The sequence below is a fragment of the Danio rerio genome, chromosome 4 (genome assembly GCF_052040795.2).
Source record: "Danio rerio strain M-AB ecotype USA chromosome 4, GRCz13ab, whole genome shotgun sequence".
NCBI lineage: Eukaryota > Metazoa > Chordata > Actinopteri > Cypriniformes > Danionidae > Danio > Danio rerio.
The window spans coordinates 46,449,132-46,477,059 of NC_141024.2; the positions used below are offsets into that span (position 1 = coordinate 46,449,132).

The 27,928-nt window shown below is 38.2% G+C and overlaps 2 protein-coding genes across 15 annotated transcripts in view; one reads left to right on the plus strand and one right to left on the minus strand.

Annotated features, from left to right (window-relative positions):
- LOC148681932 (uncharacterized) overlaps positions 1–27,928 on the minus strand; it is a 398,953-nt gene that overhangs the window by 134,978 nt on the left and 236,047 nt on the right. The window lies entirely within an intron of this gene.
- LOC137491184 (NACHT, LRR and PYD domains-containing protein 3-like) lies at positions 4,783–27,618 on the plus strand. Of its 14 annotated transcripts, none has more exons than XM_088650188.1 (11): positions 4,784–4,825; positions 5,187–5,296; positions 5,898–5,954; positions 6,192–6,305; positions 9,798–9,911; positions 13,527–15,458; positions 16,746–16,919; positions 17,686–17,859; positions 25,002–25,175; positions 25,995–26,041; positions 26,748–27,618. In XM_088650188.1, the coding sequence occupies exons 3-11, from the start codon at positions 5,905–5,907 to the stop codon at positions 27,272–27,274; spliced, it is 3,306 nt and encodes a 1,101-aa protein (XP_088506314.1). In that variant the 5' UTR covers positions 4,784–4,825; positions 5,187–5,296; positions 5,898–5,904; the 3' UTR covers positions 27,275–27,618. The 14 variants fall into 14 exon arrangements, with proteins under 14 accessions (XP_088506313.1, XP_088506321.1, XP_088506317.1 ...); XM_088650189.1 differs by having other exon boundaries at positions 4,786–4,825; positions 5,187–5,616; XM_088650194.1 differs by lacking the exon at positions 9,798–9,911 and adding an exon at positions 5,584–5,616 and having other exon boundaries at positions 4,798–4,825.

The following is a 27,928-nucleotide window of genomic DNA, read 5'->3' on the forward strand; positions in this document are numbered from 1 at the left end:
AGTGAGAGAGAGAGAGAGAGAGAGAGAGAGAGAAGGTGTTTATTGGGTTATTCTACAAAATGTTTTTTTTTTTTTTGACTATGTTTGTTAATGTGTCTAAATGAATGTTGAAATATATTGTCATGGTAACACTTTACAATAAGGTTCATTAGTTAATTCATTTACTAACATGAACTAATCATGAACAACATATGTACAGCATTTATTAATCATAATTGAACATTTACTAATGCATTATTAACATCCAAGTCCATGCTTGTTAACATTAGTTAATGCACCATAAGTTAACATGCACTAACAATGAACTACTGTATTTTCATTAACTAATGTTAACTAACATGAACAAATACAGTAGTAAATGTGTTGTTCATTGTTTGTTCATGTTAGTAAATGCATTAGTTAACATTAACTAATGAACCTTATTGTAAAGTGTAACTATTGTCATTTGCATGCTGTGTGTCTAAGAATTGACAAAAGTAGCCCAAACGCTATTTCTTGAAGAAATACTGAAATGAATTCTTTATTTACCCAAACCATAAAGTATTACATTTTCATGTTGTAATGTTGACAAACATTTAAATTAATGTCATGATGTGGGAACATGTTGCAATTATCCATATTTTGGCACGATAAAAATTGCTGCTAAAGCAATTACATTTTTCAACAGAAAGCTATAAATAAACAATAAAAAATTTAATGTACACCTTTTAAATGTATAATACAAGCCGTTTTAAATATGGCAAATTTGATTTACCAAACAAATGAACTTAAAGTGTTAATTATTTTCTAATAAAAATTGTCACGTTTTAGACACGCAGGATAAAAATAAGCTCTTTAAATAATTTCTGGTTCGAGAAATAGCCTAATATGAAAGAAAAAGATGTCACCGAAAAAGATTGTAACCGTTCACACATAAAATTAATTGGTTGTAATTCAATTTTGCTTATACTAGTTTTTAGTTACAAATGCTGGCCTATATCTGATAAAATACTAAAAAATGTTTCTACAAAGTTGTTACAAACAATTTATATGGGTTGGATTAAAACAAATTAAATGTAGCCTAGTAATTTTCAACTTAAATAGTTTAAATTCAGCCTAAATTATTTAGAACTACTTAAAAATCTAATTAATCATCTTGCATGTTTTATATGTTCGCTGATAAATATGTGCCGGTATTAATGAGTAGAAATCTATTCAGTTTGTGTGTGCAGTTATTTTTGTAATAATATAGTGATTGTCGTGGTAAAACAGATTACTGGTGAACATCTATTAGGCCTAAACCATAAGGGAAGAGATCACATTAACTGATTAAAATGAATTTCAAATATCCAGTTTAGCCTACACCACGGATGTACTTATCAAATATCAAAATGCATTTTTATTGCAAAATAAATGTAAACAGTCCTACTGCCATATATCACGGGATTAAGAAACTTGAATAATATTCCGAAGGAAAACAAGATAATTAAACAATTAAAGTAAAACAAAATAAAAGTGAAATTAAATAAATTCTTGACATGCTAGCCTGTACAAATAGCAACTAACTTGCATATTTGTCTTCCCTAAACAGCTTAAAGTACATAGTATAAGGCAAGATTAAGGGCACTCGCTGTTGTATTTCTCTACTTACACTGATGCAAACGGCATTTGTTTATGAAACAATTAAATGTCGGTGTTGAATGTCCTGTTTTCGATTTAATGATCGACGTACAGACCAATAAATGAACGTTGATTCAATGTCGAAATTTCGACGTTAAATCAATATCTTTTTTTCAACGTAAAATCCTTCCGATGTACCGACCAAATAATGAACGTTGGTTCAATGTTGAAATTTGATCGCCGACTGATACTGACTATTATAACCAATATTCGACGTTGAATCAACATCGGTTTGCTATCTGGGGATTCATTTATGAGATCTGCGCATGTGCAATAGCCAGAGTGTGTGAATTGCGCCAAGTGTGTGTCAGGGTGCAGTACCGCCATCCGACTACAGGACCGCTATAGAGCAGTGCGCCGACACACACTTACACACTCAAGTCAGGTAAATGGTCAAGGTGGGGATCAGTGAAAAAAAACTGCACTAGGCATATCAGCAACGCCCCCTGAGTCTTTTAAAGGCAAAACATAGTGGGGACCGGGCGATCGGTCCCCACTATGTTTTTGGTCCCCACTTTGTGAGTGTGCTATCATGCTGAGGTCCCCATCATGTAATAAAAACAAACACACACACACATACACACACACACACACACACACACACATATGCATATAGTTGACTGCATGTGGATATATAGATATCAACACACTTTCTAATCACCTAACAACATATAGTATTTAGTGGGAGACACCCACCACATACAATCAGATATACATATTCTACATCTGATATAAATCTATCTTACACAAGCAGTTGACGGGATGTTATCCAAAGTTTTCCTTATCATCACTCACACACTCAGGCACAGACTGACACACAGAGGAAACACAAACAGGCTAAACATAAAGAAATGTTTATGTAAATAGTTTATTAATTATAATATAATTAATAATATAATTTATTAAAATAAATAATATAATAATATAATATAAAATAATATATTAAATAATATAATTTAATAATGTAATGATATAATATAATATAGTATAATAGAATAATAATGATATATAATATAATAAAATTTAATTTAATATATAATACAAAAATTAATATTATAATAATATAATATGATATAATTATAATATAAGTTAATAAAATAATGATTTAATATAACCTAATATGATATAATAAAATACAATACATAATATTATTTAATAAAATATTTATTTAATATATCTAAATATGATATAATTTAATGTAATATAATAAATATAATTTGCAGCACTAATTAAAAATATTAAATAATGGTTCTAATAAAAGTAATTTAATTACTGTTATTATTATATTAATAATTATTATTAATAATAATTATAATTATTATAATTTTATGTCAGTTTGATTAGAATTTCATTACCAATATTTTCATTACCGGAATCATTAATTTAATTAGTCTGATAAAAATCTGATTGCTGGAATTATTATTTTATATTAAACCGATAAGAATCTAATTACCGGAGCTATAAAGTTTATATAAAAAAGGGCAGGGGTTTAGACCGGAAGTCCTGCCTTGTGGGCGGGGCTACAATCCATCAAACTTTTTGACAGGTTGTTCCCCATAACTCTCTCTCTTAAGAAGTCAATTAAGCTTTGAGCCAATTATTGAGAAAACTAGAAATAAATGTAATATGTGGTTAATGAGGTACATCTCAATATTTGGCAGAGTATTGTTATCAAAGGCAGAAGGAATATCTAGATCCGTATGTACATCATTATCATCAGATGTGCCTCCCAATGTTATTAAAGAACTGGATAAGATTCTCTATAACTTTACTTGGAGAAGCAAACCACATTATTTAAAAAAGAGGTTATGTGTAATCCTAAAGAGCAAGGCGGATTGGAGGTTTTAGATTATAATACTCTTAATGACACTTTTAAAATTTAATGGTTGATTGAATTTATCAATTCTTACAATGTATTTCCCAATTATATATTCAATACTCTGGGTGGCATAGACTTTTTGTTAAAATGTAATTTTTCTGTTGACAAAATTCCAGTTAAATTGGCCTGTTTACATAGGCAAGCCCCACTATCATGGAAATTGATATATAAACACAAATTTTCACCCCGCAATTATTTCATGTGGAATAACAAGGATAATTAAATTTTAAAAACAAATCTTTATTTGATCAGAATTGGATCTGTAATGGTATTCTGTCAGTGAGGCAGTTAATTAACCCTCTGGGATATTTGTTATCTTATACTGAATTTCTTACAAATTTTAATTACCAGTTAAACAGACCCAAAGGGTGTGGTCTTGCTTTAAAAAAACAACATTTCAGAAGGGATCAGCATAGGTAATCCTTGTGAAAACATTTTCATTGAAAATATTGATGTATTAAAACAACAATGTAACAGTAAGGTTATAAAGAATGCTCTCCGTTGGCTCTTCCTACAGCAAGACATTTTTGGCTTTCATTATTTGCTAATATTTCTTGGAGTAAAGCTTGAATGTTGACAAATAAGTTTTGCTTAAATAACAAAATTAAAGAAGTGTCGTACAAAATACTCTATAGAATTTATCCTGCTTAACATGTTCTGAAAAGATTTCAACTCAATATTTCATATATGTGTGAATTTTGTGGTCAAGAAAAAGAAACCATTTTGCAACTTTTTTTTTCATTGTATTCAGTCAAGAATGTTTTGGAAAGATTTGGAATTGTTTATTAACAAAAACATGGAGTATAAGATAGAAATTGGTTTATTTAATGTACTGTTTTATTGACGTTTGTCATTTTCTCTTTAACTGTTCTTTTATTTGTTTTAATTTATTTAATAGTATATTTTAATGATCATATTGATCTTTAAACCACATCAGAGACACGATGCTTTCATCTAAAGTTACACACGAGAGGATTATCTGTGCAGCGACACAACAGGAGAACTCCAGAGCCTCTCAACGCGCTGTTCTCATCAGAGCACACACACATGGGGAATATAACACAAGCTGTGCAAGACTTCATGAAGAAAGATTAGAGTATATATGGAAAAGCACTCGTTTTATTTTATACAAATATACATTGAATTCTATGAAACTGATTTGACCAAACTGTAAACATATTATTATACACATTCCAGTACAGCAGGTGGCGGTATTCTGCTTTACGCTGCTCTCTGTAACTTGCCACACAAGAACTAGAAGAAGAGGTGGAGGAGGAGGTGATCCAGGTATGTGTTTGTTCTGTCTTCTCTGTGTCCAGTGTTTATACTTCTTCAGGTAAAATCACCCTAGTAAAATGTACCTCCGCAGGTGCTTTGATAACCCTGCAGCTGTTTGACTCTTCTCTGCTCTGTTTAGAGTGTTTGTGACGGATGTTTTTCACTGAACTCATGATCTGCCGCTCCTTTAGAAACGAAAGTGAAAGTGTTTAGTTGTGTCGCCATTTTAAACAGACATAATCCACCATTTACAACGCAGAACAGCTTTAAATCTTTAATGTCTTGACAAACCTGTAAGCTTTATGTGAATCTGTATGTAAGATTATATTTTATTCCTGATCAAATGAATGACGCTGTGATTCTTCATTAGTTTACTCATGATGAGCTTCTGGATTTGAGTGTCTCAGCTGCTGATCTATTCCTGCATTCAGCTGAATTATGAAGGCTGATCAATGAATGGAGATCTGTGATTTTATAGAAGTAAAGTTGGTTTTATATTCAGATATTCAGACATTTTCCTTAATAATATCATTTCAGAAAAGTATTCATTGCAAATTCTAAATAGGGAAATCTTATTAGCAGCAAATGACTATCAAAGTACAACATTGTTCACAGTCAAATAAACAGTGTTAATGCTGTTTTCAAGTCATACTGCATGCAAATTCCGATCGAATATTCAAAGTAACATGGTAAACAATATAGAGACTTCTAAATGAACGAATGTGTGAATATAAAACCAACTTTACCTCTATGTGATTGTTCGTCAGTTTCTGCTGGAGATCAAACTCTTCAGGATAGAGGTAAAGTTGGTTTTATATTCACACATTCGTTCATTTAGCAGTCTATATATTGTTTACCATGTTACTTTGAATATTCGATCGGAATTAGCATGCAAGTATGACTTGAAAACCACATTAACACTGTTTATTTGACTGTGAACATTGTTGTACTTTGATACTCATGTGCTGCTAATATGATTTCCCTATTTAGAATTTGCAATGAATACTTTTCTGAAATGATATTATTAAGGGGAATGTCTGAATATCCAAATATAAAACCAACTTTACTTCTATCTCTTCAGGTCCATCATGGAAGACACACACTCACCTGGAGATCTGGTTTCATCTACAGGATGCAGGTATTAGACCCACACTTGATATTTCATATGATTATTTTCTACTTGATATTATTACTCTCTGTTAGTTGTGTTTTTAATCTGTCTGAATATTTAACACACACAGCCAGCAAGATTTTGTACAATCATCATGAATAGTATCATGCTGTTTAAACAGTGTTTTAATGATGAAATGTTGAGTAAATCTGCTGTGTTGACTCCAGTGTGTGCAGCGCTGAACTTTAATCTTCTCTGTTTTAGTTCAGTTCATCAGAAGAGAGCAGAAGCAGAGCCCAGCTGTGTTTCTATGAAGAGTGACCGGTCTATGGATCCACCAATATATTTTAAGAGTGAAAACACAGGACCTGCTGTCAGGTAGATCATCTCTTTAATATCTGCAACTGATGAGTATTTTCATAATAAATGAATCAGGTAATTAGTGTTGTGGATCTGTTGGGTTTCAGATGTTAGATGTTGTATCTGAGCTCTGCAGGATAGTGCTTGAAGATCTCCGCTTTACACTTCAGGCCACAATTGATGGTGTTAACAAACCAATCAGCGCTTTATTAATAGTTAGTGAGGTAGAAGGTGGGTTTAGGTTTCAGGTACACTGTTAAAAATTGTCCCGTTAAAAAACAGTAAAATACTGGCAGCTGCAGTTGCCAGCAATGTACTGTTATTTTACAGTATGTTGCTGTAAAATTCATGGACTTCATTGATTTACACAATACTCAAGTGAACTCATTTTGCTCACTGAATGCAACTGCCTCAAATTGGTCAACTGCTGAATGAGTTTATGAAGTAATGTGCTATATATGCTTAGAAACATACTTATAATGATAACTTATTTTAGTTAATTAGAAAAGTTTGGTTTAACTCTAATGTCTTATTTTTCACAACAGCACACATACATGTAAATCTGGAATCACCAGAGAGATTCTGACTGCATCAGCAACTAAACAGCCGCTATCTTTAAATAGAGAAACATGCAGAATAACATCAGCAGTTCATTGTTCATCTTTAACTCATACACTGGCTCTACTCTCCTCCACAACGGTGACAGACAGAAGAAATTAGCTTCAGGTTTTACAGTAAAATACTGTTTTTTTCCTTGATTTAACAGTAATCTACTGGCAGCTGTGGTTGCCAGCAATCTACTGTTTTTTTACAGTCTATTTCCGTAGTTTAAATTAACAGTATATTACTGTTAAAATACATTTTTACACTGTGTTTTACCTCTCACACCTTTAACCCTTTAAACCCCAGAGCATATACTTCAGTTTTAATTGAAGTGTCCACACTACTGAGTGTTCAAGAAACATGTAGCAAAGCTGAAGTAAATTCATTAATTAACTGACTAATTAAATGATAATTGAGGATTAACAATGAATAAATAAAGAAATACTGAAGGGAAAAAACAAGAACAGAACATACAAAACTTTAGTCACAGCTTTATAATGAAATAACCTGAAGAACAACAAATGATTAAATCATTTAAATGATCAGCGGATGATTAAACAACTCTACAAACATCATCACCAGCTACACTTATTACTTAATACATGTATTTTTGTATAACATCTACTAAAGTTCTTCTTGAGAAAAAGTGAAAGTTTTACGTCACCATCATGGAGAACAGAGTTTGCTTTAGTTGGGCTCTTAGCCCTGTCATTTATATATCTTGGCTGCTGCAATTGTTAAGAACTTTGTTTAAAAAGCTCCTTTGTTGAGGCAAGCCAGCCAAAAACCTAAATAAGATCTGGTGATATTCATGTTGCTATTAAATGGCAGAGTCTGTTCTCATTTAGTGTAATAAAATTTACTGCTCCTATTCAATGATAAATCTATTGTTTTACATTATATGGCAATGATTTCTGGAAGTTTTTAAGAATATCTTGGACAATAACACTGCTCTATGGTGTAAATCGCACTCAAAGAGACATCAATAATCAGCATATGAACCTCAATAATGGTGACAACTAACAAAATTAACAGTTTAACTCACAAACAGGCAACTGAAAGTCTAAACATAAACAAAAGCAAATAAAACGCAAATAAAGAAAACTGTAAGATCATTATACAACATTTATTCATACCGCAATGCATGCTGGGATATTTGTACCGTGCCACTCCCAGCATGCATTGCAGCATGAAACATCTGAGATGTTACCATTGTTGAGATACAAGGTCAGATTCATGAGGTCTGAGTGTGTATTTGTCATAACTGAACTGTTTTTGTATGTTATTTCTTAACTGTTAAGTAATTACGGAGGTATCTTTTCTGTTTCCACTTCTCATTAATTAAATTAATACCTGCAACTAAGCATAAAATCTATTGCATGAGGCCCTTCCAGATTTATAACAAAACATTTATCAGAACTAATTTCAGACAAATAGATTTCTCTATTTATTGACTTTCCAACTTGATTGCTATAATACAAGCACTTTGTAAACTCTTTATTATAGTAATTGGAGAGTCTGAATTAATAAGTTCAAGGGTGAAGAGCCCAACTAAATCAGCCCCTCACTCCATTACGGTGACACAAAAAACACCTTAATTTCTGCTGGATCTCAATGAGAATAGTATGGAAGTCAAATCAGTCAGTAATAAGTGTGTGTCTGCTGTTGTTTGTGGAGTTGTTTAATGATCCTCTGCTGAGACTGAAGCTGTTTTATTTTATTTTATTTTATTTTATTTAATGCTGTAACTCAAGTCACTGTTTGTGTTTCTTGTTTATTTTCTTCAGTAATTGGGATTATTAACAGCAGGTGTTCATTAGTGTCTGAATTCACTCATTAGTATTCATTAAAACTGTCAGGTGAACTATATTAGTTAACTAGTGTATGAAATAGTGAACAAGGACACAAAGCGTGATTTCAAACACAGACTTCAAAACATCGAATCTGAACTCTGTTAGCTCACAGTTTTCTGCAGTTGGTTACTTTCTCGAAAACAAAAATGTTACCCAGAAAGCACTGTTTTTAACAGAATATTACTGTTTTAGTGAAAAAAACATTATTTTACCGTAGAATCGGACCGTTTTTTAACAGCAATTTTTTACAGTGTAGGGTTAGGGATCCACAATAAGATCATACTGTATGACTACTAATGAGCAGTTCATATGTTCACATTACACAGATAATAAGCCGGTAGTTAATAGTATGAATTGTGAGCTAAACTAAAATGTTCCCGATCTCCTGCCATAAAGGGCTTTTCCTGCACACTTTCCCCTGCTGTTTCTGTGCTGTACTGATCAGCCATTCCTCTGATCTGAGTCTGATTTCACTGAAGCGCAGTCATCATCATGTTGTGTTGGCCTCATATATGCTGCTGGTCAACACATTTGGTTTTTAGAATTGATATTTCGCGAGTTCTCCTGCTCATTCAGTCATGATAGATGATGGTAAATGAACTTGTCTTGCTGTCCTCAAAGTCTGGACTGGAGCTCTGCAGACAAACCCCTGATGAGGGACCTTCTGAGTGATGAGGAGGAGGATAAGGGGAGCTGCTGGAGGCGGGAATAACAGTCAGCTGACACAGTGCAGTTTATACTGCTGCTTCTATAGTCATGTGATGATGATTGACACGCCTGAATGATTAAGCTCCTCCCACACCTACACTGTGGACTTCATTCAGTGATTTGATGATTAGTTTCAGCTCTAATCTGCTCTAATAGTGCTGCATTTCTGTTGGGTTTTCTCTACTAGAAATTAACCTTGATCTGTGTTTGCTAATATTTTCCACATTCAGACAGTTTCTGTTCAAATATAAAGGAAATTAATTTAGGTGTTTTTGTAAATGAAGAATGATTAATATCAGGTTTGTGCAGTGTGTGCAGCGCTCAACTTGAATCTTCTCTGTTTTAGTTTAGTTCATCAGAAGAGAGCAGAAGCAGAGCCCAGCTGTGTGTCTATGAAGAGTGAAGCGTCTATCGATTACCCAGTGCATTTTAGTATTAAAAACACGCGACCTGCTGTCAGGTAGATCATCTCTACACACACATGATTACTTTGGCGAGGGGGCGGGGCCGAGAGCCGTGGAAACGGAATGAGGCCGCCGCGTAAGTGGATACACCTGCGGTGCGCACCGGCCTCGAATCCCACAAAAGGAGCTCTGGACTATAAAAGGAGGAACGATGGCAGAGGAAGCCGAGAGAGGACAGGGCCGGGGCATATTGTTTTACTTTTGCTTTCAGTTTGACAGCATTCTCCGTGAGGAGCTGCCGTCCGTTTGTTTTGGTTTAGACGGCAGCCTCCGTGAGGAGCTGCCATCACTGTTATTAATAAATAATTTTACTGCGTCGGTTCTCCGCCTCCTTCTTCCCGGCGGCCAAAGGGCCGTGAACTTCAGTGGTGCCGAAGCCCGGGAAAAGGAGGGACACTTTGTCCAGTTGCTCTCGCCGCTGAGAGTGGGGGGGGCGAGTGTTTGGGAGTTAACCCGAGTGGGGGAGAAACCCGTTCGTCTGCCCAGAGTGTCGGGGCGGCCTAAGGCTGGCGAGGAAAGGATCTGCCTGCTGCCGTCAGCAGAAGACGGATGGGTGAATAGATTCCTCCACAGGGCTCCCAACACGTCGTCACATCTCTCAGCTGGTGGAGGACCGAGTGGCAGCGTGTCTGGAAAACCGAACCCCAATTTTTATTTATTTTTTCCTCTCTCCCCATTACTCGGTCTACTCTGTCTTTCCTCCTTTTTTTTCCATCTCCTTTTCTCTCGGCCCGTCTCATATAGGTCTCGCGGGTGCTGTGGCCTGTGATGGGAGATGGGGGTATGTGGCGAGGGGGCGTGGCCGAGAGCCGTGGGAACGGAATGAGGCTGCCGCGTAAGTGGATACACCTGCGGTGCGCACCGGCCCCGAATCCCAAGGAAGGAGCTCTGGACTATAAAAGGAGGAACGATGGCAGAGGAAGCCGAGAGAGGACCGGGCCTGGGCATATTGTTTTACTTTTGCTTTCAGTTTGACGGCAGTCTCTGTGAGGAGCTGCCGTCCGTTTGTTTTGGTTTAGACGGCAGACTCCGTGAGGAGCTGCCGTTCATGTTATAAATTAATAATTTAAAACTGCGTCAGTTCTCCGCCTCCTTTCCGGCGGCAAAGGGGCCGTAAACTTAATTACAATTACACTGCAGCATTTTTATGATCCTGTGTTTCTAGAAGATCAGACATTATTACACTTTATTCTCACAGTCCAGTCAAGACATTTTAGTGAAGTACTGAAGTAGTATTAAGTGACTAAAGTATTAATGCTCTAATTTTTAGAGTTAGTAGAGTGAGTTTACAGGCTTTTAAAATAGTCAGCAAAGGGTTTGTGATAAAAAGAAAGATTTTAGACAAGATGAATGAACAAGTTCTGTGAGACAAACACACCACACAGGGTTCAAGACTAAGGATTTTTTTTCTAGTGGCCCAATCAGGCCAGTGGTTTAGATTTTTACTTGCCCTGTTTAAATGTTCACTGCCCCCCCCCCCCAGCTATTATAAAAGTTAATAGCTATTTCTTAGTGTCAAAAGCCAAACATAATTGTATACACACACTTTGTTCAGCATAACTTTTCTTTAAATACGACTGACAATTTAAAATGATTTGTTTACAATTGATGAAACTAAACTTGAAAAAAAATCTACATATATATTATAAGCAAAAATGTCCACTTTAATATTGACACCCACAGACATCGACACCAAATATAAATCAGAGCGGTCAGACTTTCTCATACATGGCCTCATTTCAGTTGTCAAGTTTTGTAAAAGTCTGTCTATTAAATTAATCTATCTATTACAAAATGTGGGCTAGAATTATGCATTACAAGCTTACATTATAGAGAGGAAAAACAGATGAAGTGTTGTTATGCCAAGAATTGCACCTCTGCCGCACACCCTCTGAAATGTGCATATATTACCATAAATTGATTTGAAAACATAATAATTAAGTTATGACACCTAATGACAGTGACTGAGGTGAGCTCCATGGATGTAACCCTTACAGAAGATCTGTTTAAATAAATAAATAGATTTAATTTAAATACAACACTGATTAGATTAATTAAAGTGAATTGTTTAATGTGTGGTTTAGTTGAAAATGCCTAAGTTTAAAAACGGGCTCATTACATCAGTCTACAGTACAGTCAATATTTAGTATTTTTCTTTTATTTGTAAACCTAGTTCTAAAATGTATTTCACTTCTTGTTCTTGCTTGATGCATCAACGTAATAATCACATTAGCCTGCATTTAATCAATTATGGCCTTTGATTTTTTGTAAAATGTAGAATAAGAATGCAGCTGAAAGCCTAAGAAGGCATTGCATGCATTTTACTGCAGGGATGCATTTCTCATCACAACAGCGGGACTGCAGTCAGATCATGAAGCAGATGAATGTTGATTCTTCTGTAAAGGTGTCACTACAGAAATGAACAAAACAACAGGCCTAATACAACATATTATATGATTAATTTCGGTCAATTTTCCAAACAGCCCTCTGAAATATTTCAATATGCTTTCACTTTTGCATTAGACATGAAATGTACATTTACCGGTAGAAATGACATCTTGCCCTGCTCATCATTCTCTCTTCATATAGCCGTACATGGGTATTACACATTCATAATATACAGTGATACAGCCTGGTTTGTTAGTTAGTTGGATTGTTTTGTTTTCTCACTACAATCGATCACCTCATACTGGCGATCTCAGACAAATTGATTTGATGTGGACCTGAGAGTGATTGCGGGATTCACATGCCAGATGAACCTCGCTTACTGGGCAAATAAGACCGGTTTCGAAACAAATGTCTGGGCATGAAAGCACCCTGTATTTGCACACAATTGACAAATAGTCTCAGCCAAATTAAACTTTAGTGACAAGGCAGCACTGGCCCGATCGGACCAGTAACTATCATGTATACTGTCCAGAGCGTCTCACATGCTGGCCCCGGGCCATCGGGCGGTCCTTATTGTCAAGCCCTGCCACATTTCACCTGATAAATTATTATGGGCGAGAGAGATATTGATTTAAGATGACACCTTATTCAGATCTTCTCTTTATTATTGTCTTAATAAAGTGCATCAATGTTACAGTGCTGTTACTGAAATCCTGAACCCTGAGAGCAAACGCTTGTATGATCTGGAGATTATCATGTGAATAAAAAACTAGATTCAGTCAGACAGATTTAGACAGCAGAAATGACAGAGAATCATTATATCTTATTGATGGTAAAACATTTAACAAGTATAAAATCACAACAACCTTCAGAACTACAGACAGCAGAATACAGGATTCAGAGGAACATGAGAACAGAAAATTATACAGTAAAAGAAAACAGTCAACATTACCACATTACACACTACAGCAGCTAATCAGTGTGTGGTGTTGAAAGTGATCAGTGTGTGGTGTTTAAAGTGCTTCACAACAGAGCTATGAGAGTGATTTGAAGACTGAAACGGGTTCTTGCTGATCTGAGACAGTTTCTGCATTACTGTAGTTTGATTCTGGATTAAATCTGTGTATTGTGTCTCGGCTGGTTCAGAGAAAACACACATGGCTTTACTAGAGGATCTTTACACTTGCACTCATTGATTCTTTGTGTTGTTGTTGATCCTGCAGTGTGGATGGAGATGATCAGACTGGACACCTGCAGCAGGATTCACCCCAACCAGAACATGATGAACTTCAGAGAGTCAAAGAGCAGCACAAAACCAGCATGAAGAACAAGTATGAGAGATTATTTGAGGGAATCAACCATGGAGAGACTCAAACCCTCCTAAACAGGATCTACACACAGCTCTACATCATAGAAGGAGAGAGTGAAGGAGTGAATGAAGAACATGAGGTTTTACAGATGGAGAAAAGAGCCAGAACAAAACCCCCACAACACACTCCAGTCTACTGCAACGACATCTTTAAAGCCTCAGCTGGAGCAGGACATGAGAAGAAGATCAAGAAGGGGAAACCCCAGATCAAGACTGTTCTCACTAAAGGCATCGCTGGAATCGGGAAAACCGTCTCTGTGCAGAAGTTCATTCTGGACTGGGCCGAGGGAAAAGCCAACCAGGATGTAGATTTCATGTTTGTGCTTCCATTTCGAGAGCTGAACTTGATCAGAGATCATCAGTACAGTCTTCACAGACTTCTGCTGGACTTTCATCCTGAACTTGAAGATCTGGAGCCCAAGATTTATGACCAGTGTAGAGTTGTGTTCATCTTTGATGGTCTGGATGAAAGCAGAATCACACTGAAGTTTTCAGATGAGAAGAAAGTTTGTGCTGTGACTGAATCTTCATCAGATGAGAAGAAAGTTTGTGCTGTGACTGAATCTTTATCAGTGGCTGTGTTGATGTGGAGCCTCCTGAAAGGAGATCTGCTTCCCTCTGCTCTCATCTGGATCACCTCCAGACCAGCAGCAGCCCATCAGATCCCCTCCAGATACATCAAGCGTCTGACAGAAATTCAGGGATTCACTGAGCCTCAGAAGGAGGAATATTTCAGGAAGAGAATCAGCGATGAGCATCAAGCCAGCAGAATCATCTCCCACATCAGAAGAGCAAGAAGCCTCCAGATCATGTGCCACATACCCGTCTTCTGCTGGATCTCCTCCACTGTGCTTCAGAAGCTCCTGGAAGAAGATGTGAGTGCAGAAATCCCTCAAACTCTGACCGAGATGTACATCCACTTCCTGCTGATTCAGATCAACATGAGGAAGCAGAAGTATGAAGAGAGAGATCCAAATAATCTGCAGTCCAACAGAGGAGTGATCTTCAAACTTGCTGAAGTGGCTTTCAGACAGCTGATGAAGGGCAATGTGATGTTCTATGAGGAGGACCTGATTGAGAGCGGCGTAGACGTCACTGACGCCTCAGTGTATTCTGGGATCTGCACTGAGATCTTCAAGGAGGAATCTGTGATTCATCAGAGGAAAGTCTACAGCTTCATCCATCTCAGCTTTCAGGAGTTTCTGGCTGCTTTCTTTGTGTTTTACTGCCATTTAACAAAGAAGAGAGAACCGCTGAGGGGGATTTATGATGAAGAATATTCATATAATCAATATCTACAGGCCAGGTCTAAGAAGTCTCTGTATGATCTGCTCAGTTCAGCAGTAGATAAAGCTGTCAGGAGTAGTAATGGTCATCTGGATCTGTTCCTGCGGTTCCTGCTGGGCGTCTCACTGGAGTCCAATCAGAGACTCTTCCAGGATCTGCTGACACACACAGAGGAGAGCTCAGAGAACATCAGAGAAATCACACAGTACATTAAAGACAAGATCAAGAGAGATAACCGTCTCTCAGCTGAAAGATCCATCAATCTGTTCCTCTGTCTGCTGGAGGTGAAAGATCAGACTCTGGCCAGAGAGATTCAGGAGTTTGTGAAATCAGACAAACACTCAGAGGAGGAACTCTCTCCTGCTCACTGCTCAACAATCTCCTACATGATTGAGATGTCAGAGGAGCCGCTGGATGAGTTAGACTCTAATAAATTCAACACATCAGCTGAGGGAAGACGGAGACTGACACCAGCTGTGAGAAACTGCAGAAGAGCTCTGTGAGTATTCATTGATTGATCACAGAAGACACACATCAGTCTGCACTGAAGACTCAGATCAGTTTAGTGAATCACTGCCCTGCTTTAACAGAAAATCTTTAGCTGGCCATATCGTCCCCCTGTGAGATCGCTGATACACCATATTACTGCATGGGGACGCGGCGGCAGTGTTCTGTTTCCTTATTTGCTCATTTATTTCATCATTTCTAAACATATTTAACAAACTTTTCTCGACTTTTTACTCACACAAACAACATTTGTACTTATTTAATAATCTACTTCATTTGCTTTACAGTTTATCCTGGAAAATAACTCAAATTCCTGTTAATCCCTGTGCTCCTGCAGCTGAATAGGACATTTGTTGATGTGTATTTGCTCAAATCTAACACAGTGTTGCTCTTGGATAATTGTGTTTGTTTTTGATCAGAGAAATAGTGTAATTTTAGACACAGTATTGCCGTCTCGCCGCAGACATGCCTCTAATATTACATTTATTGTAGACCTAAACACTAAACTTTACACTGAGCTCAGTAAAATGCTCTCTGATTGGTTATTAATAATCTGGTCAATAATTCATTACAGTTATATGAATGGAGAAATACAGGTTTAGTTTAGTTTAATGTAGATTCAATCAATAAATAAATAGATAAAAAGAAGATACATTTTATTTTAAATAAATAGGCTTGCTCTGAGGCATGAGGGTGGTATGAGGGCCCGATGTCCACAGGTGGGGGTTGCAGCCCAACACCATGGTACAACACCATGAGGTAGCCTGACTGCCAATAGGTACTGAGATGAGATCCTCTTACCCTTGTGAGACCATATGCCGGTGTTGGTGGGCCTGATTTCCTCCTAACGCAAGACAATGCTGGACCTCATGTGTCTGGAGTGTGTCAGCAATTCCTGCAGTTTATTACAGTTTTGAGTGTGACTCCTAATCCAGTCCTCCATGGGTTACTACATTTGATTTCCAGTGATCATGTCTGTGTGATTTTGTTGTCAGCACATTCAACTGTGTAAAGAACAAAGTATTTAATAAGAATATTTCATTCATTCAGATCTAGGATGTGTTATTTTAGTGTTCCCTTTATTGTTTGAGCAGTATATATATATATATATATATATATATATATATATATATATATATATATATATATATATATATATATATATATATATATATAGTTTATTTCCAGTGTTACTTTTATCACTGTAGACTGGACTCATGAACACTCAACACTGCTCATTTCTCACTGCTGATTTTGTTGCTCTTTGTCCTCTACACAGGCTACAGGGCTGTGAACTCTCTGTTGAGTGCTGTGAGAGTTTGTCTTCAGCTCTACAATCCTCAAACTGTGTGCTGAGAGAGCTGGACCTGAGTATCAATGACCTGCAGGATTCAGGAGTGAAGCTTCTCTCTGATGGACTGAAGAGTCAACACTGTAAACTGGACACACTGAGGTAAAATAAAAACATTTCCATCAAATAAATGCTGCCACAAATGACTTTTACATTGTGAAATGCTGTAAAGTCTGATGAGGTAATGAACATATGCTGTGATGTATTTTATTTCTGTTTATTTATTGTGAATATTTCATTTTTAATGTGAGGTCAAATATGAGAAACCCTGTTTATATCAGATATAATATTGCTCTTTAGTGTCATTTCTGCTGAAATGATCATTGATTGGTGTTCTGTGGTGTTTTTGGGGCGTCTCTAAATGAGCTGTGTTTCTGCAGATGTTCAGCCCATCACTGAGTCTCTTTATTTACTGATGTTCATGTGTGTAAAGTTATATTCAGTCAGTTTTATATTCATTTCAGGAATATTAATGACTAATATGAAGATGTTGATGTGATTTATTTGCAATACAGTTTGTAAAGTCATATTTTCTGTCTGTTAATATTATATAAGAGTCTTGCTTTGTTTAACAAATATGAGGATCTAAATGGATTTGAAATATCAGAAATATAAGAACAGAAATAGCAAAAAACAAAATCTGTCTGGCTCTACTCTTTTTGGTCCAGAGATCTTCTCTTTATAAAGTTTATGTAATAATGAAATACAAATGTTTGATCTTCCTCCATGTGACCATCAAAGCAACTCTGAAGAGTTAAAGGAGTCTTTTCCTTTTCCCTATGAGGAGAAATCACTCATTATAGGCACTTCAATAATTACATCACACTCACACACAATAATACAGTGTCTTTTACTGTCCTCTACACAGACTACAGTGGTGTAATCTCACTGTTCAGTGCTGTGAGAGTTTGTCTTCAGCTCTACAATCCTCAAACTGTGTGCTGAGAGAGCTGGACCTGAGTAACAATGACCTGCAGGATTCAGGAGTGAAGCTTCTCTCTGATGGACTGAAGAGTCAACACTGTAAACTGGACACACTGAGGTAAATGATTCTCCACTCTACAGATACAGTTTCATATTGGGTTACCTGATGTGGAGCCCCATTCAGTGGATTGACAGAAGAAAAAAAAAAAAACATTTCCAGGGTTGTGATTTTAATCATAGCTTTAATAATGTATGTTTATCTATAAATATATTTAAAAGCTTTACTTAGTCTATTATGAAATGTTGCACTTTCAGAGCTTCTCTTTTTCCAATATACCCAAATGTGACTTAAAGTTAAAGGAATCAGTTTATTTTAAGGATCTTTATAATGAATTACCTCTGAATTATTTATTCATATTTTATATTTTTATATTTATATCTGTTGTGTCCTGGTGAAGTTTAGACATGCTCTGCTGTTTGTTCAGTTTGCAGTTTCTTCTAAACATATAAAAGTCTCACGACACTCTTAATATTATCTAAACCAGTGGTCCACAACCTTTTTCTAACTGCGGACCGGTCAACGTGAATCCACTGTGTACTCATATGGAACTTTATTAGCACATTGCTCCAACATTACAATGCTATTATAACATTAGGAAGTAATAACTTTATTAACACATTGCTCCAACAATATAACATATTATAACATCAGTAACGCTAAAGCAATGGGAGCCCTGAGCTTGTTTCTTTGCCACGAGATGGTCCATAGAAGGAAGATTGCTGGAAAGAGCGCGTGCACTTCTAGAACGTGCTGACGTGAGACGTCTGCTTTAGCCAATCAGAACAGTCAGATGCATTCACGTCCGCGCGGTTTATGAGAATAAAAGCCTTTGAATATTTTTCCAGACACATTTAGCTGCTAGAAATTAGTCACATAACATTTATATGTTCACTTTAATGCCAACTGTATAAATAATTATCGATAAGATGCTTATGATAAGCCGTTGTTTGTTTACCTTCAAGCTTTGCATGTGCCTGTGAAACAGCCCATGGGCGCCAGCACACACACATACAGTATCATGTACATCTGGACATGCAAAAGTGTTTCTCAAACTCCTTTAACAGCGAAGACTGGTGATCGTGCAGCAGCTTGGTGAGTGAGGGCGCAGGCTCAGTCTCACACAAAATCCACGCTAATGTTTGAAACACGTCAGATATGCCTCTGTTCACGCGCCGTCCCCACAAATCCAGTTTAAATGCAGCTTCTTTATCTGCCAACTTAAAGATAATTCATTCTTGTTCAGCCCGGTACTGATTGATCCACGCACCAGCACCCGCCTGGGGGTTGAAGACCACTGATCTAAACCAGTACAATAATATGAAGACACACTATAAGCATGTATTCAGCAGTTTACTGTAAGAGACCTGGTGAACTGATGTATTTACTACACATGCATCTGAAAATAACCCTGATTACTCATTCACATGAAGCAATATATTGACTGAAGATCTTCTGTCAGAAAGGCTGTGTGTGAAGGAGAGTCAGCGCTCATGATTATTGATCAGGTGTTTCTCAGGTGACAGAATAAAAGTCCCCTAATGCTAAATCAGTGTGAATGTGACTGTCAGGCTGGTGAAAGAGACATTAAGAGAGCGGGTTTGTGTTTGTTTTAGTTTATTTACATCATCGTCCACAATATAATATACAAATGAAGATCAGGGGCCTCATGTATCAACGCTGCGTATGCACAAAAACTTTGCGTACGCCAGGTTTCACGCTCAGAATCGTTCACGTTTGGATTTACTAACAATGAACTGAACGTGGGAATGTGCGCAGCTTCACGCAGCTTTCTGGCAGGCGTACGCACATTTTTTGTGCGTGTCTGTTTTATTTCCATTGGCGACTCCTAGAGGCCGTTGTGTTAAATTCCTCTCTACAAAGTGTCCGAGCCTTGCAATGGCAGCTGTATGAGACGGGTTCAGCAGGTATATAAGGTTTCCATACCATACATTTGACCAGCCAAACATTAAAGCACAATTTGCAGCGATCGCCTGTTTTCCCAATGTAATCTGAGCGTTCTACCGCACGCACATTCCGGAGAACAAACTTGCAAATAACACCGCTTTTCTCCGGTCTACCTTCGAAAGCAGCACCTCCAATTCACATTCTGTTCAAAGTTTCTCTTTTTGCTTGCTTTTGCCTTTGCATTTTCGTTGGGTTTTGCCATTAGCATAGTCATTAGCATATTCATACGGGGAGGAGGCAGGGAGGGGTTTTGTGCTCGTGCATGTTGCGCTCAGTTTCACATTCATTCGGATGTACAAAAGAATATGCGTGAGATTCGGCGTACGCAGTGTTTCATACATCTGAATTTTTTTCTGCGTACGCACATTTACAGCTTTGTGCGTACGCAATGTTTTAGTAAGATTTCCACGCAAGTCTTCGTACATGAGGCCCCAGGTCATGTTCTGTTGCTCTTTATACAGTAAAGTTTGATCTACAAGCTGAAGTTGGTGACTGTCAGGGCTGTAGTACTCGAGTCCAGACTCAAAACGTTTCTTTCTATAGTCTAGGACTCGCTAATATTCAGACATGAACTTGGTCCAGCAATAGCCATTGGTTGAGCGTGTTTGTCTGGAAAACAGGTAACATCACTGTTAAATCCACTGTAAGTCCAGAATGGGCACTGACACTCTCGTGTGATACGCTTCCCTGCTGAAAAATCCAGTTTGAACCAGCCTAGGCTGGTTGGCTGGTTTTAGCTGGTTGACCAGGCTGGTTTTAGAGGGGTTTTGGCCATTTCCAGGCTGGTTTCCAGCCATTTCCAGCCTGGTTTAAGCTGGACATAGCTGGTTTTGGCTGGGTTCCCAGCCTGGCTAGGCTGGTTAAGCTAGTTTTAGCTGGATTTAGCTGGTCATTTTCCTGCCTGGCCAGCTAAGACCAGGCTGGAAATGGCTGGAAACCAGCCTGGAAATGGCCAAAACCCCTCTAAAACCAAGCTGGATTTTTCAGTAGGGTTGTCTGTCCATATGAGTGCCCTGGTCACTCAGACACATTTGGGACACCGCTCTATTTCTTAAAGGTGCAGTAGGTGATCTGCCAAAATGCTAACCGCTTAGCATATTATGTTTGAACGGCGGGGAGGGACTGTGATTCAAAGCCACACCCCCCTGATATTGCGAGTGTGCAGACCGCGTCACAGCAGCCAACAGACAACCCACTAGTTCATGTCATTCGCCAGTTAGTTAGTGCCAGTACCGTGCAGTAATTATATGGATTACTTTGCCACACTTGCTTGCTATTTCAGAGCGAATATTCAGAGTAACGTTAGCAGTAAACAGTATAGGGAGGCTGTCATTGTTCAAAAATGACCCAATGTGAATATAAAAGCAACTTCAGCTCAGTAAAGCAGGTTAGGCAGAATAGCGCTATTTACTGGTGTTTTGTTGTTAAATTACATATAAATCTACATTATAGCTGCTGTCAAAGAACTGAAAATAATCACATCAATCTTTCACCAGGAGATTTCAGTGGCTAATCAACACGTCTGTGCATAGACGTCATTCATAACAGAACACAATCTAACATAAGCTTAGCCTGACTAAGAGTCTAACAGTAATACTTCAGCCATGGTGTCGTCCTTCCTCCAGCGTGCTAAAGTAACTCCAATATTGAATCAGGTTTTTAACAGTTTCAATTCAGCTTTTGATTTCTCCCGGTCCGTCTCGTGACCGCGTGGCCGCTTTAAGGGCGAATTATACCCGCGCCTGGCTTTACAGTAATCGGCCCGAGCTCGTTTGTCCTTCGGCGCCTCCGGCTCCGACTTAGCATCTGCGAGCAGCCCGCGTTTGTGATGCAGACAAGCACGCGCTAATGGCAGATCTGCGTGAACAGATGCGCAGAAGTCCGAATCTTCATTTGCTGACAGAGAGTCTGACCTGCCTATCGGAATTAAGCGAGATGACGGTCCGACTCTATTTCATTGGATGAACGTTTTCTAGTTTTATGCTTTACCCTGAATATAAAAATACATATAAACACATTTAGATCATTTACTGTAATCATTACTATTGGACTGTGAAGAGACTTTTAACCAGCACAACAAAAAAATTTTCTGAAGACAATCACCTACTGCACCTTTAAGACTCCTGGGGCCTGTTTCAGAAAGGAGGTTAAGTGAAAACTCAGAATATATTAATCCTGAAATGAGAGAAACTCTGGGTTTTCCGTTTCAAAATGACAAGTTTGTTAAACTCGACAAAGCAGGGTAAGTCAAGCCTGTTTCTGAAAGAGAGGTAACTTTAACTCAGAGTCAGTTACTGTGGTAACTTACTCTGTGAATCTAACCTGGTCCGGAGCAGGTTTTATTTTCTAAACTCTGAGTTTCTGTCGGTCTCCTCCCCTTTTTAAAGATGAAGCTGTATTTCTCGCCTTAGCCTTACGTCTCCACACACCTATTTTAGAGCCCATTTTGGAGATTTGCATAAAAATGATTGATGGAAACGTCATGATGCACATAACTTTTGAAAATATGCATAATAAAACATGTGCATAACTGAGTAGGTTAAACTTTTATTTGATAAGAAAAGATGCGCATAAACTACGAAGTAAACAGTTTTACTGAACAAATTACAGTATGTGCATTAAAGGTTTGTTAGAGATGATGATAAAAATGTGTGTGAATGGACAAACCAGCGGACTGAGGACACTGTAGAACATCTTAAATGTTGTTTTGGTCATTCTAAAATGCCTTAACTGTTTCAGTATTAGTGTATTTTATTAATTACCTCCGAGCGTCTGGAGTGTGTCAAGATCTCCGCGTCTCATGGCTTTCAAAGCCCCCACGTGTTCATTGTGTGTCAGCATTGTCGTCTGAGGCGCAAGTACATTTATTAAATAAAAAATAATTGGCTCAGCTTCTTCTACCGCAGTAAATTCTGTTTTTACTGTTGATATTTGGCGCAAGTTAATCAGAAAGTGACGATTTTGTTCTCTTTGACTTGTTGGAAGAAGACGCTGCTTTATTCGCATCTTTTAGGCGTTATTCCAGTTTTGCACAAATTTATGTAATATATTTTGATGGAAACATAGATATTGCCTACATTTTTTCACACACAGAACAAAGTAATGTAGCCTACGAGAACGGCTTGTCCATATATATTATTTATATTCATAAATAATTAGCTTAACCTTTGACATGTACTGTTACTAGATTAATGGGATTATTATTCTTTCTAAAAAGTATTTTTAGTACTGCATACCTTCTTAATGTTACATCAACATCACTTGATCAATAAAAAGGCAGACACACAAGTGCACTGTTAAATCTATTAAAACTGATAAAAGTGTATAAAAGTTTAGAAAAAAATTATAAACGTCACACATTACATTACTTATTTTGTAGTACTTAAATATTTAAATACTTTAAATTAAAAATTATGCATTAACTTGAGCAGCTGTTTTCTCACGCTAACTGTCTGTTTCAGTGATGGCTGCTTTTTTTAAATTATATACGCTCATATTTGCTATAACTTTGCATGAGCAGATCAAATTCAGCCGGAGAAAGAAATGCTGATCTCTTTTTTTTTAACATGCTGCCATAGTCACTCGTAATATCTGCGCTCCATTGATAATGTCTTTTGATAGTCACGGTGTGCGCGCTTAACTCTGAGTTGGTCTACTCAGAGTTGATTGATCTAACTCAGATCAGCTGTTCTGAAACCGAAAACTCAGAGTTATTAATCTCTCGATAAATCAACTCAGAGTTCAAGTTTAAACTCCGAGTTGGTTGTACCTCCTTACTGAAACAGGCCCCTGGCAGCTAAAACTAAACTAATAGAGCTGATGTTTAGCTGAGAGCTAGCTAACGTTAACTGCTAGCATGTTCCATCTTAAACATAAGAGTTCGCATTCGCACTGGTTAGAAAGCAGTGAAAGTGATATAATATAATGTATGTCTGATATCTGCACATTAAGGGGCCTTTTTTAAAATCTGGAAACCTGATTAGGGCTGGGCGATGTGAATTTGAGTAGATCAGGTTAGATTAGGTTAGATAATCCACATTATTGGGGAAAGATAATCTAGTGAAGTGATCAAGTAAATGTCGGCCCAGTCTGTAAGTGTAAATGGTCTAGTAATAACACGACACTTCCCTTTAGATTGTAGATGAATGCATATGCTAAAGCTTTATTTCATGTGTCAGTCGCTCCATCTCACCCACAGGAACAGGCTGACAGACATCTAGAATGACTTTAACACACAAATAAAGCAAACAAAGCTCCAGACATGTGAAGGAGAGATCGGGCCTTTTGCTCATGAGTATAATCTGAGGTTTAGACACCCTCACACGCTTTGGAGAGGAATGTGTGAGTGAAAGAGAAAGCGGATGGCCAATCATGAGCTGCGGCCTCAACACATTACACACATATTAGTCTGAGCACTGGCTAGACAGTATCTATAGGCTGTATCATATTTGCTTGTCCACAGTTTTAGTAGTTAATAAATGCGTCTTGATGATGCTGTGATGTAGGGCTGGACGAGAGTGTGAAGCTGCATTGAGTTTGTGCTGGCCATCCTCCAAGATAAGCAGCTCAGCATCTGTCTGTTGCTCTGTCCCGCCTGGGTGTTTTGGTCATTCAGAGGAGTTCACCAGCGCTTCTTTCCTCTCCAATTATTTTGTGTGTGTGTGTGTGTGTGTGTGTGTGTGTGTGTTGTGCTGGGTATCCTCCAAGATAAGCAGCTTCAGATCTCTGACATTTCAGACCTCAGTATCATTTGAGTAAATGTCTTACAGTCATACAACCAGCTGTAATCCTGCATCTAGGTGTCGATCATCTATAAAACACACTTATAATGTTTTAAAATCAACTATAAAACCACATTAAGATGCTACATTATTTGTGTGCTTGTTGATTATACTAAAAACTTCAGAGTAGAAAAAGTTCCAAGCATCATCAACTGTAGGAATCTTCTGAGCTCAAGTGTGTCTTCTTCCTCCTCACAGCAGACTTTACAGCTTGATGTGGTGTATTATGAACAATGTCTTTGCTCTGTACACTTCTACAGATGATGTCGAGTCCTTGTTGAGTGTGTGAGTGTGTTTGCTGATGCGAGGGCTCGATCAATAAGGAGAGCTGATCAGGATGTGTGTGTTCATCACTGCTGTTGACATGAGCAGAAACAGCAGTCAGCATCTTCACAACACAAAGAGATGTGGGATTGTCCAACTGTGTGATGTGGACTATTGCTGTGTTTGTAGATTGTCTGGCTGTATGGTGACAGAGGAAGGCTGTGGTTTTCTGTCTTCAGCTCTGACTTCAAACCCCTCACACCTGAGAGAGCTGGATCTGAGCTACAATCATCCAGGAGATTCAGGAGTCAAGCTGCTCTCTGAACAACTGGAGGATCCAAACTACACACTGGACAAACTCAAGTATGTGGAGCATCACTGGCCTTGTGCTTTTACACTTAATGGCTTTAAAAAGACACTAGAAAGCTCTTTTGTGATCAGCTTCAGTTTTCTGTGAGGGTTATGGGGTGAGGACAGACAGAAGATACAGCTTGTAGAGTATTCCAGTCATGTCTATGAAGAGCAAATCATTGAGTGTGAAATGAATCTCCTCTGTAAATGTTGGAGTGTATTGGCTCAGTTACAGTGACATTAAGCGGGACACACTGTACAGTTTCAACATTTGAGCTGAGCAGAGAAACTTCTTCCTCCATTTCTGCTGAAGAATCCTACAATATCAGGTCAGGAATAGGGTTGGGGATTGAAGATGGATTCAGATTCTGGAATCAGACACTTGGATTAATGTTCAGACTCTTGTTCTAAAATCAACATCTGGATTCCTCTTCTCTGTGCACACATGTGTATTTTTCACTTGCTAATCTGTCAGGAACTTGGGCGCTGGCGAGCAGCTTTAATAATCTGAACATAGTTTAGAGATGGACTGCAACATGTGCTCAAAGGCTGCATGTGCTGAAGAACGATGGCAAAGCTAAGTGTGATCACTGTAATAAATGAATGTTGCAGCAGGGTGTCTCCATCAACATGAGCAGTATCTGCGCTCGCTTCACCAACAGCAGAGGAAAAGAACGCACTGTGTTACATTCATTGTGCATCCCGGCTCAACCAACAAGTGTTGTGTGTTTTAGCTCAAGAGTTTGGAGCGTGTAGCTGAGTGCTAGCTTTAGCATATTAGCTGAGGGGGAAACTAAACAGCTCATTCTCTCCATCTGTGTGTGTTTACAGTCTGGATCATGGAGGATACAGGAGGTTTACAGCAGGACCACGCAAATGTAGGACTACACACACACACACACACACACACACACACACTCTCATGCACACACACGCACTCACACTCTCTCTCTGTCTCTCACACACACACACACACACACTCTCTCTCTCACACACACACACACACACACACACCACACTCTCTCACACACACACACACACACACACCACACACACTCTCTCTCTCTCACACACACACACACATTCAGACACTTTCACACACACACACACACACACACACACACACACACACTCACATGCACGCGCTTACACATACACACACACATGCACATACATACGCACACACACACTCTCTCTCAGACACACACACACGCACGTACGTACGCACACACACACACAAATACACACACACGTACATACACTCTTTATCTCTCTCACACTCTCTCGCTCTGTCTCACACACACACACGCATACTCACACTCTCTCTCTGTCTCACACACACACACACACTCACACTCTCTCTCTCTGTCTCACACACACACACTCACACTCTCTCTCTCACACACACACACACATTCAAACACACTCACAAACATACATTCACACACTTTCACAAACACACACTCACACACACCAGTGAACATGTGCACACACACAAACACTCCCTCTCTCACACACACACACACACACACACACACACACACACTCAGAGCTGTGGTTAAATGTGTGTGTTCTTGTGTTCAGATGTCTGTTTCCTCACTCTGGATTCAAACACAGCACACACTAAACTCATTCTGTCTGAGGAGAACAGAGAGGTGAAGAATGTGTGGAGGAATCAGCCGTATCCTGATCATCCAGACAGATTTGATGGTCTTTATCCTCAGGTGTTGTGCAGAGGGAGTGTGTGTGGACGCTGTTACTGGGAGATTGACTGGAGTGGAGATGCTGGTGTGTGTATATCAGTGTCATATAAGAGCATCAGGAGGAAGGGAGGTGTTGAGTGTTGGTTTGGAAATAATGCTCAATCCTTTAGTTTGAGCTGCTCTTCCTCCAGTTTCATATTCAGGCACAATAACACAGACACTCGTCTCCCAGTGAAGCCGCTCAGCAGTAGAATAGGAGTGTTTGTGGATCACAGTGCAGGAACTCTGATCTTCTACAACATCTATAGAGACACAATGAGCCTCATCCACTCAGTCCAGACCACATTCACTGACCCGCTCTGCCCTGGGTTTACTGTTTATCCTGGATCATCAGTGAAACTGAGCTGAAGACTGACGAGAGATTTACCCAGAATCCTTTGCAGGAGCAGTCGGCAGCTGTGTGTGTGTGTGTGTGTCTCAGTCTTCATCAGTGTCATCATTGATGTTGATGAAGTGTCCTCCAGGATGCTGCTGTGTTCAGATCAGCTCATTCTTGTCTACAGATTGATCTTCTTCATTGTTTCTCTGTTGTTTAAGCACAAATAATAAAAGTCAATGTCAAATCCACTGCTGATATTAGAATGTGATGATGAACATGGAAATTTGTTTGGACGTTTGTTTCTGCTCTTCTGATCTTCTTCTTCTTCATGATTTGACTTGAACTGAACAATAAAAACACATTTATTCCAGTATTTATTGATCTGTTCATGTTAGTTGATGACAATAAAGTTGTTCTCCGTTAGTTCTTGTTTACTCTCAGTGCAATAACTGATGTTCACAAGCACAACAGTGGATTAACAATGCTTCAGTAAATGTCTGATCACTCTCATTCATTAGGAGTCAGTAACTAGGATTCATAAATGCTCTACAAGATTAATTTACTGTTATGAATTTTCATTACGACAGCTTAATGTAGAGTTTGATCATCATAAGACACACAAATACACCAACAGTAGAGTTAAATCTCCATCACATGTTGAGTTTTCTCCATCACTAACTCAT

Coding starts and splice junctions, on each gene's coding strand:
- LOC137491184 (XM_088650186.1), top strand. CDS start 6,124: ATGTTGAGTAAATCTGCTGTGTTGACTCCAGTGTGTGCAGCGCTGAAC. Junction 17,860..25,001: donor TGTAAACTGGACACACTGAG/GTAAATGATTCT, acceptor CTGTGTTTGTAG/ATTGTCTGGCTGTATGGTGA. Junction 26,042..26,747: donor TACAGCAGGACCACGCAAAT/GTAGGACTACAC, acceptor TCTTGTGTTCAG/ATGTCTGTTTCCTCACTCTG.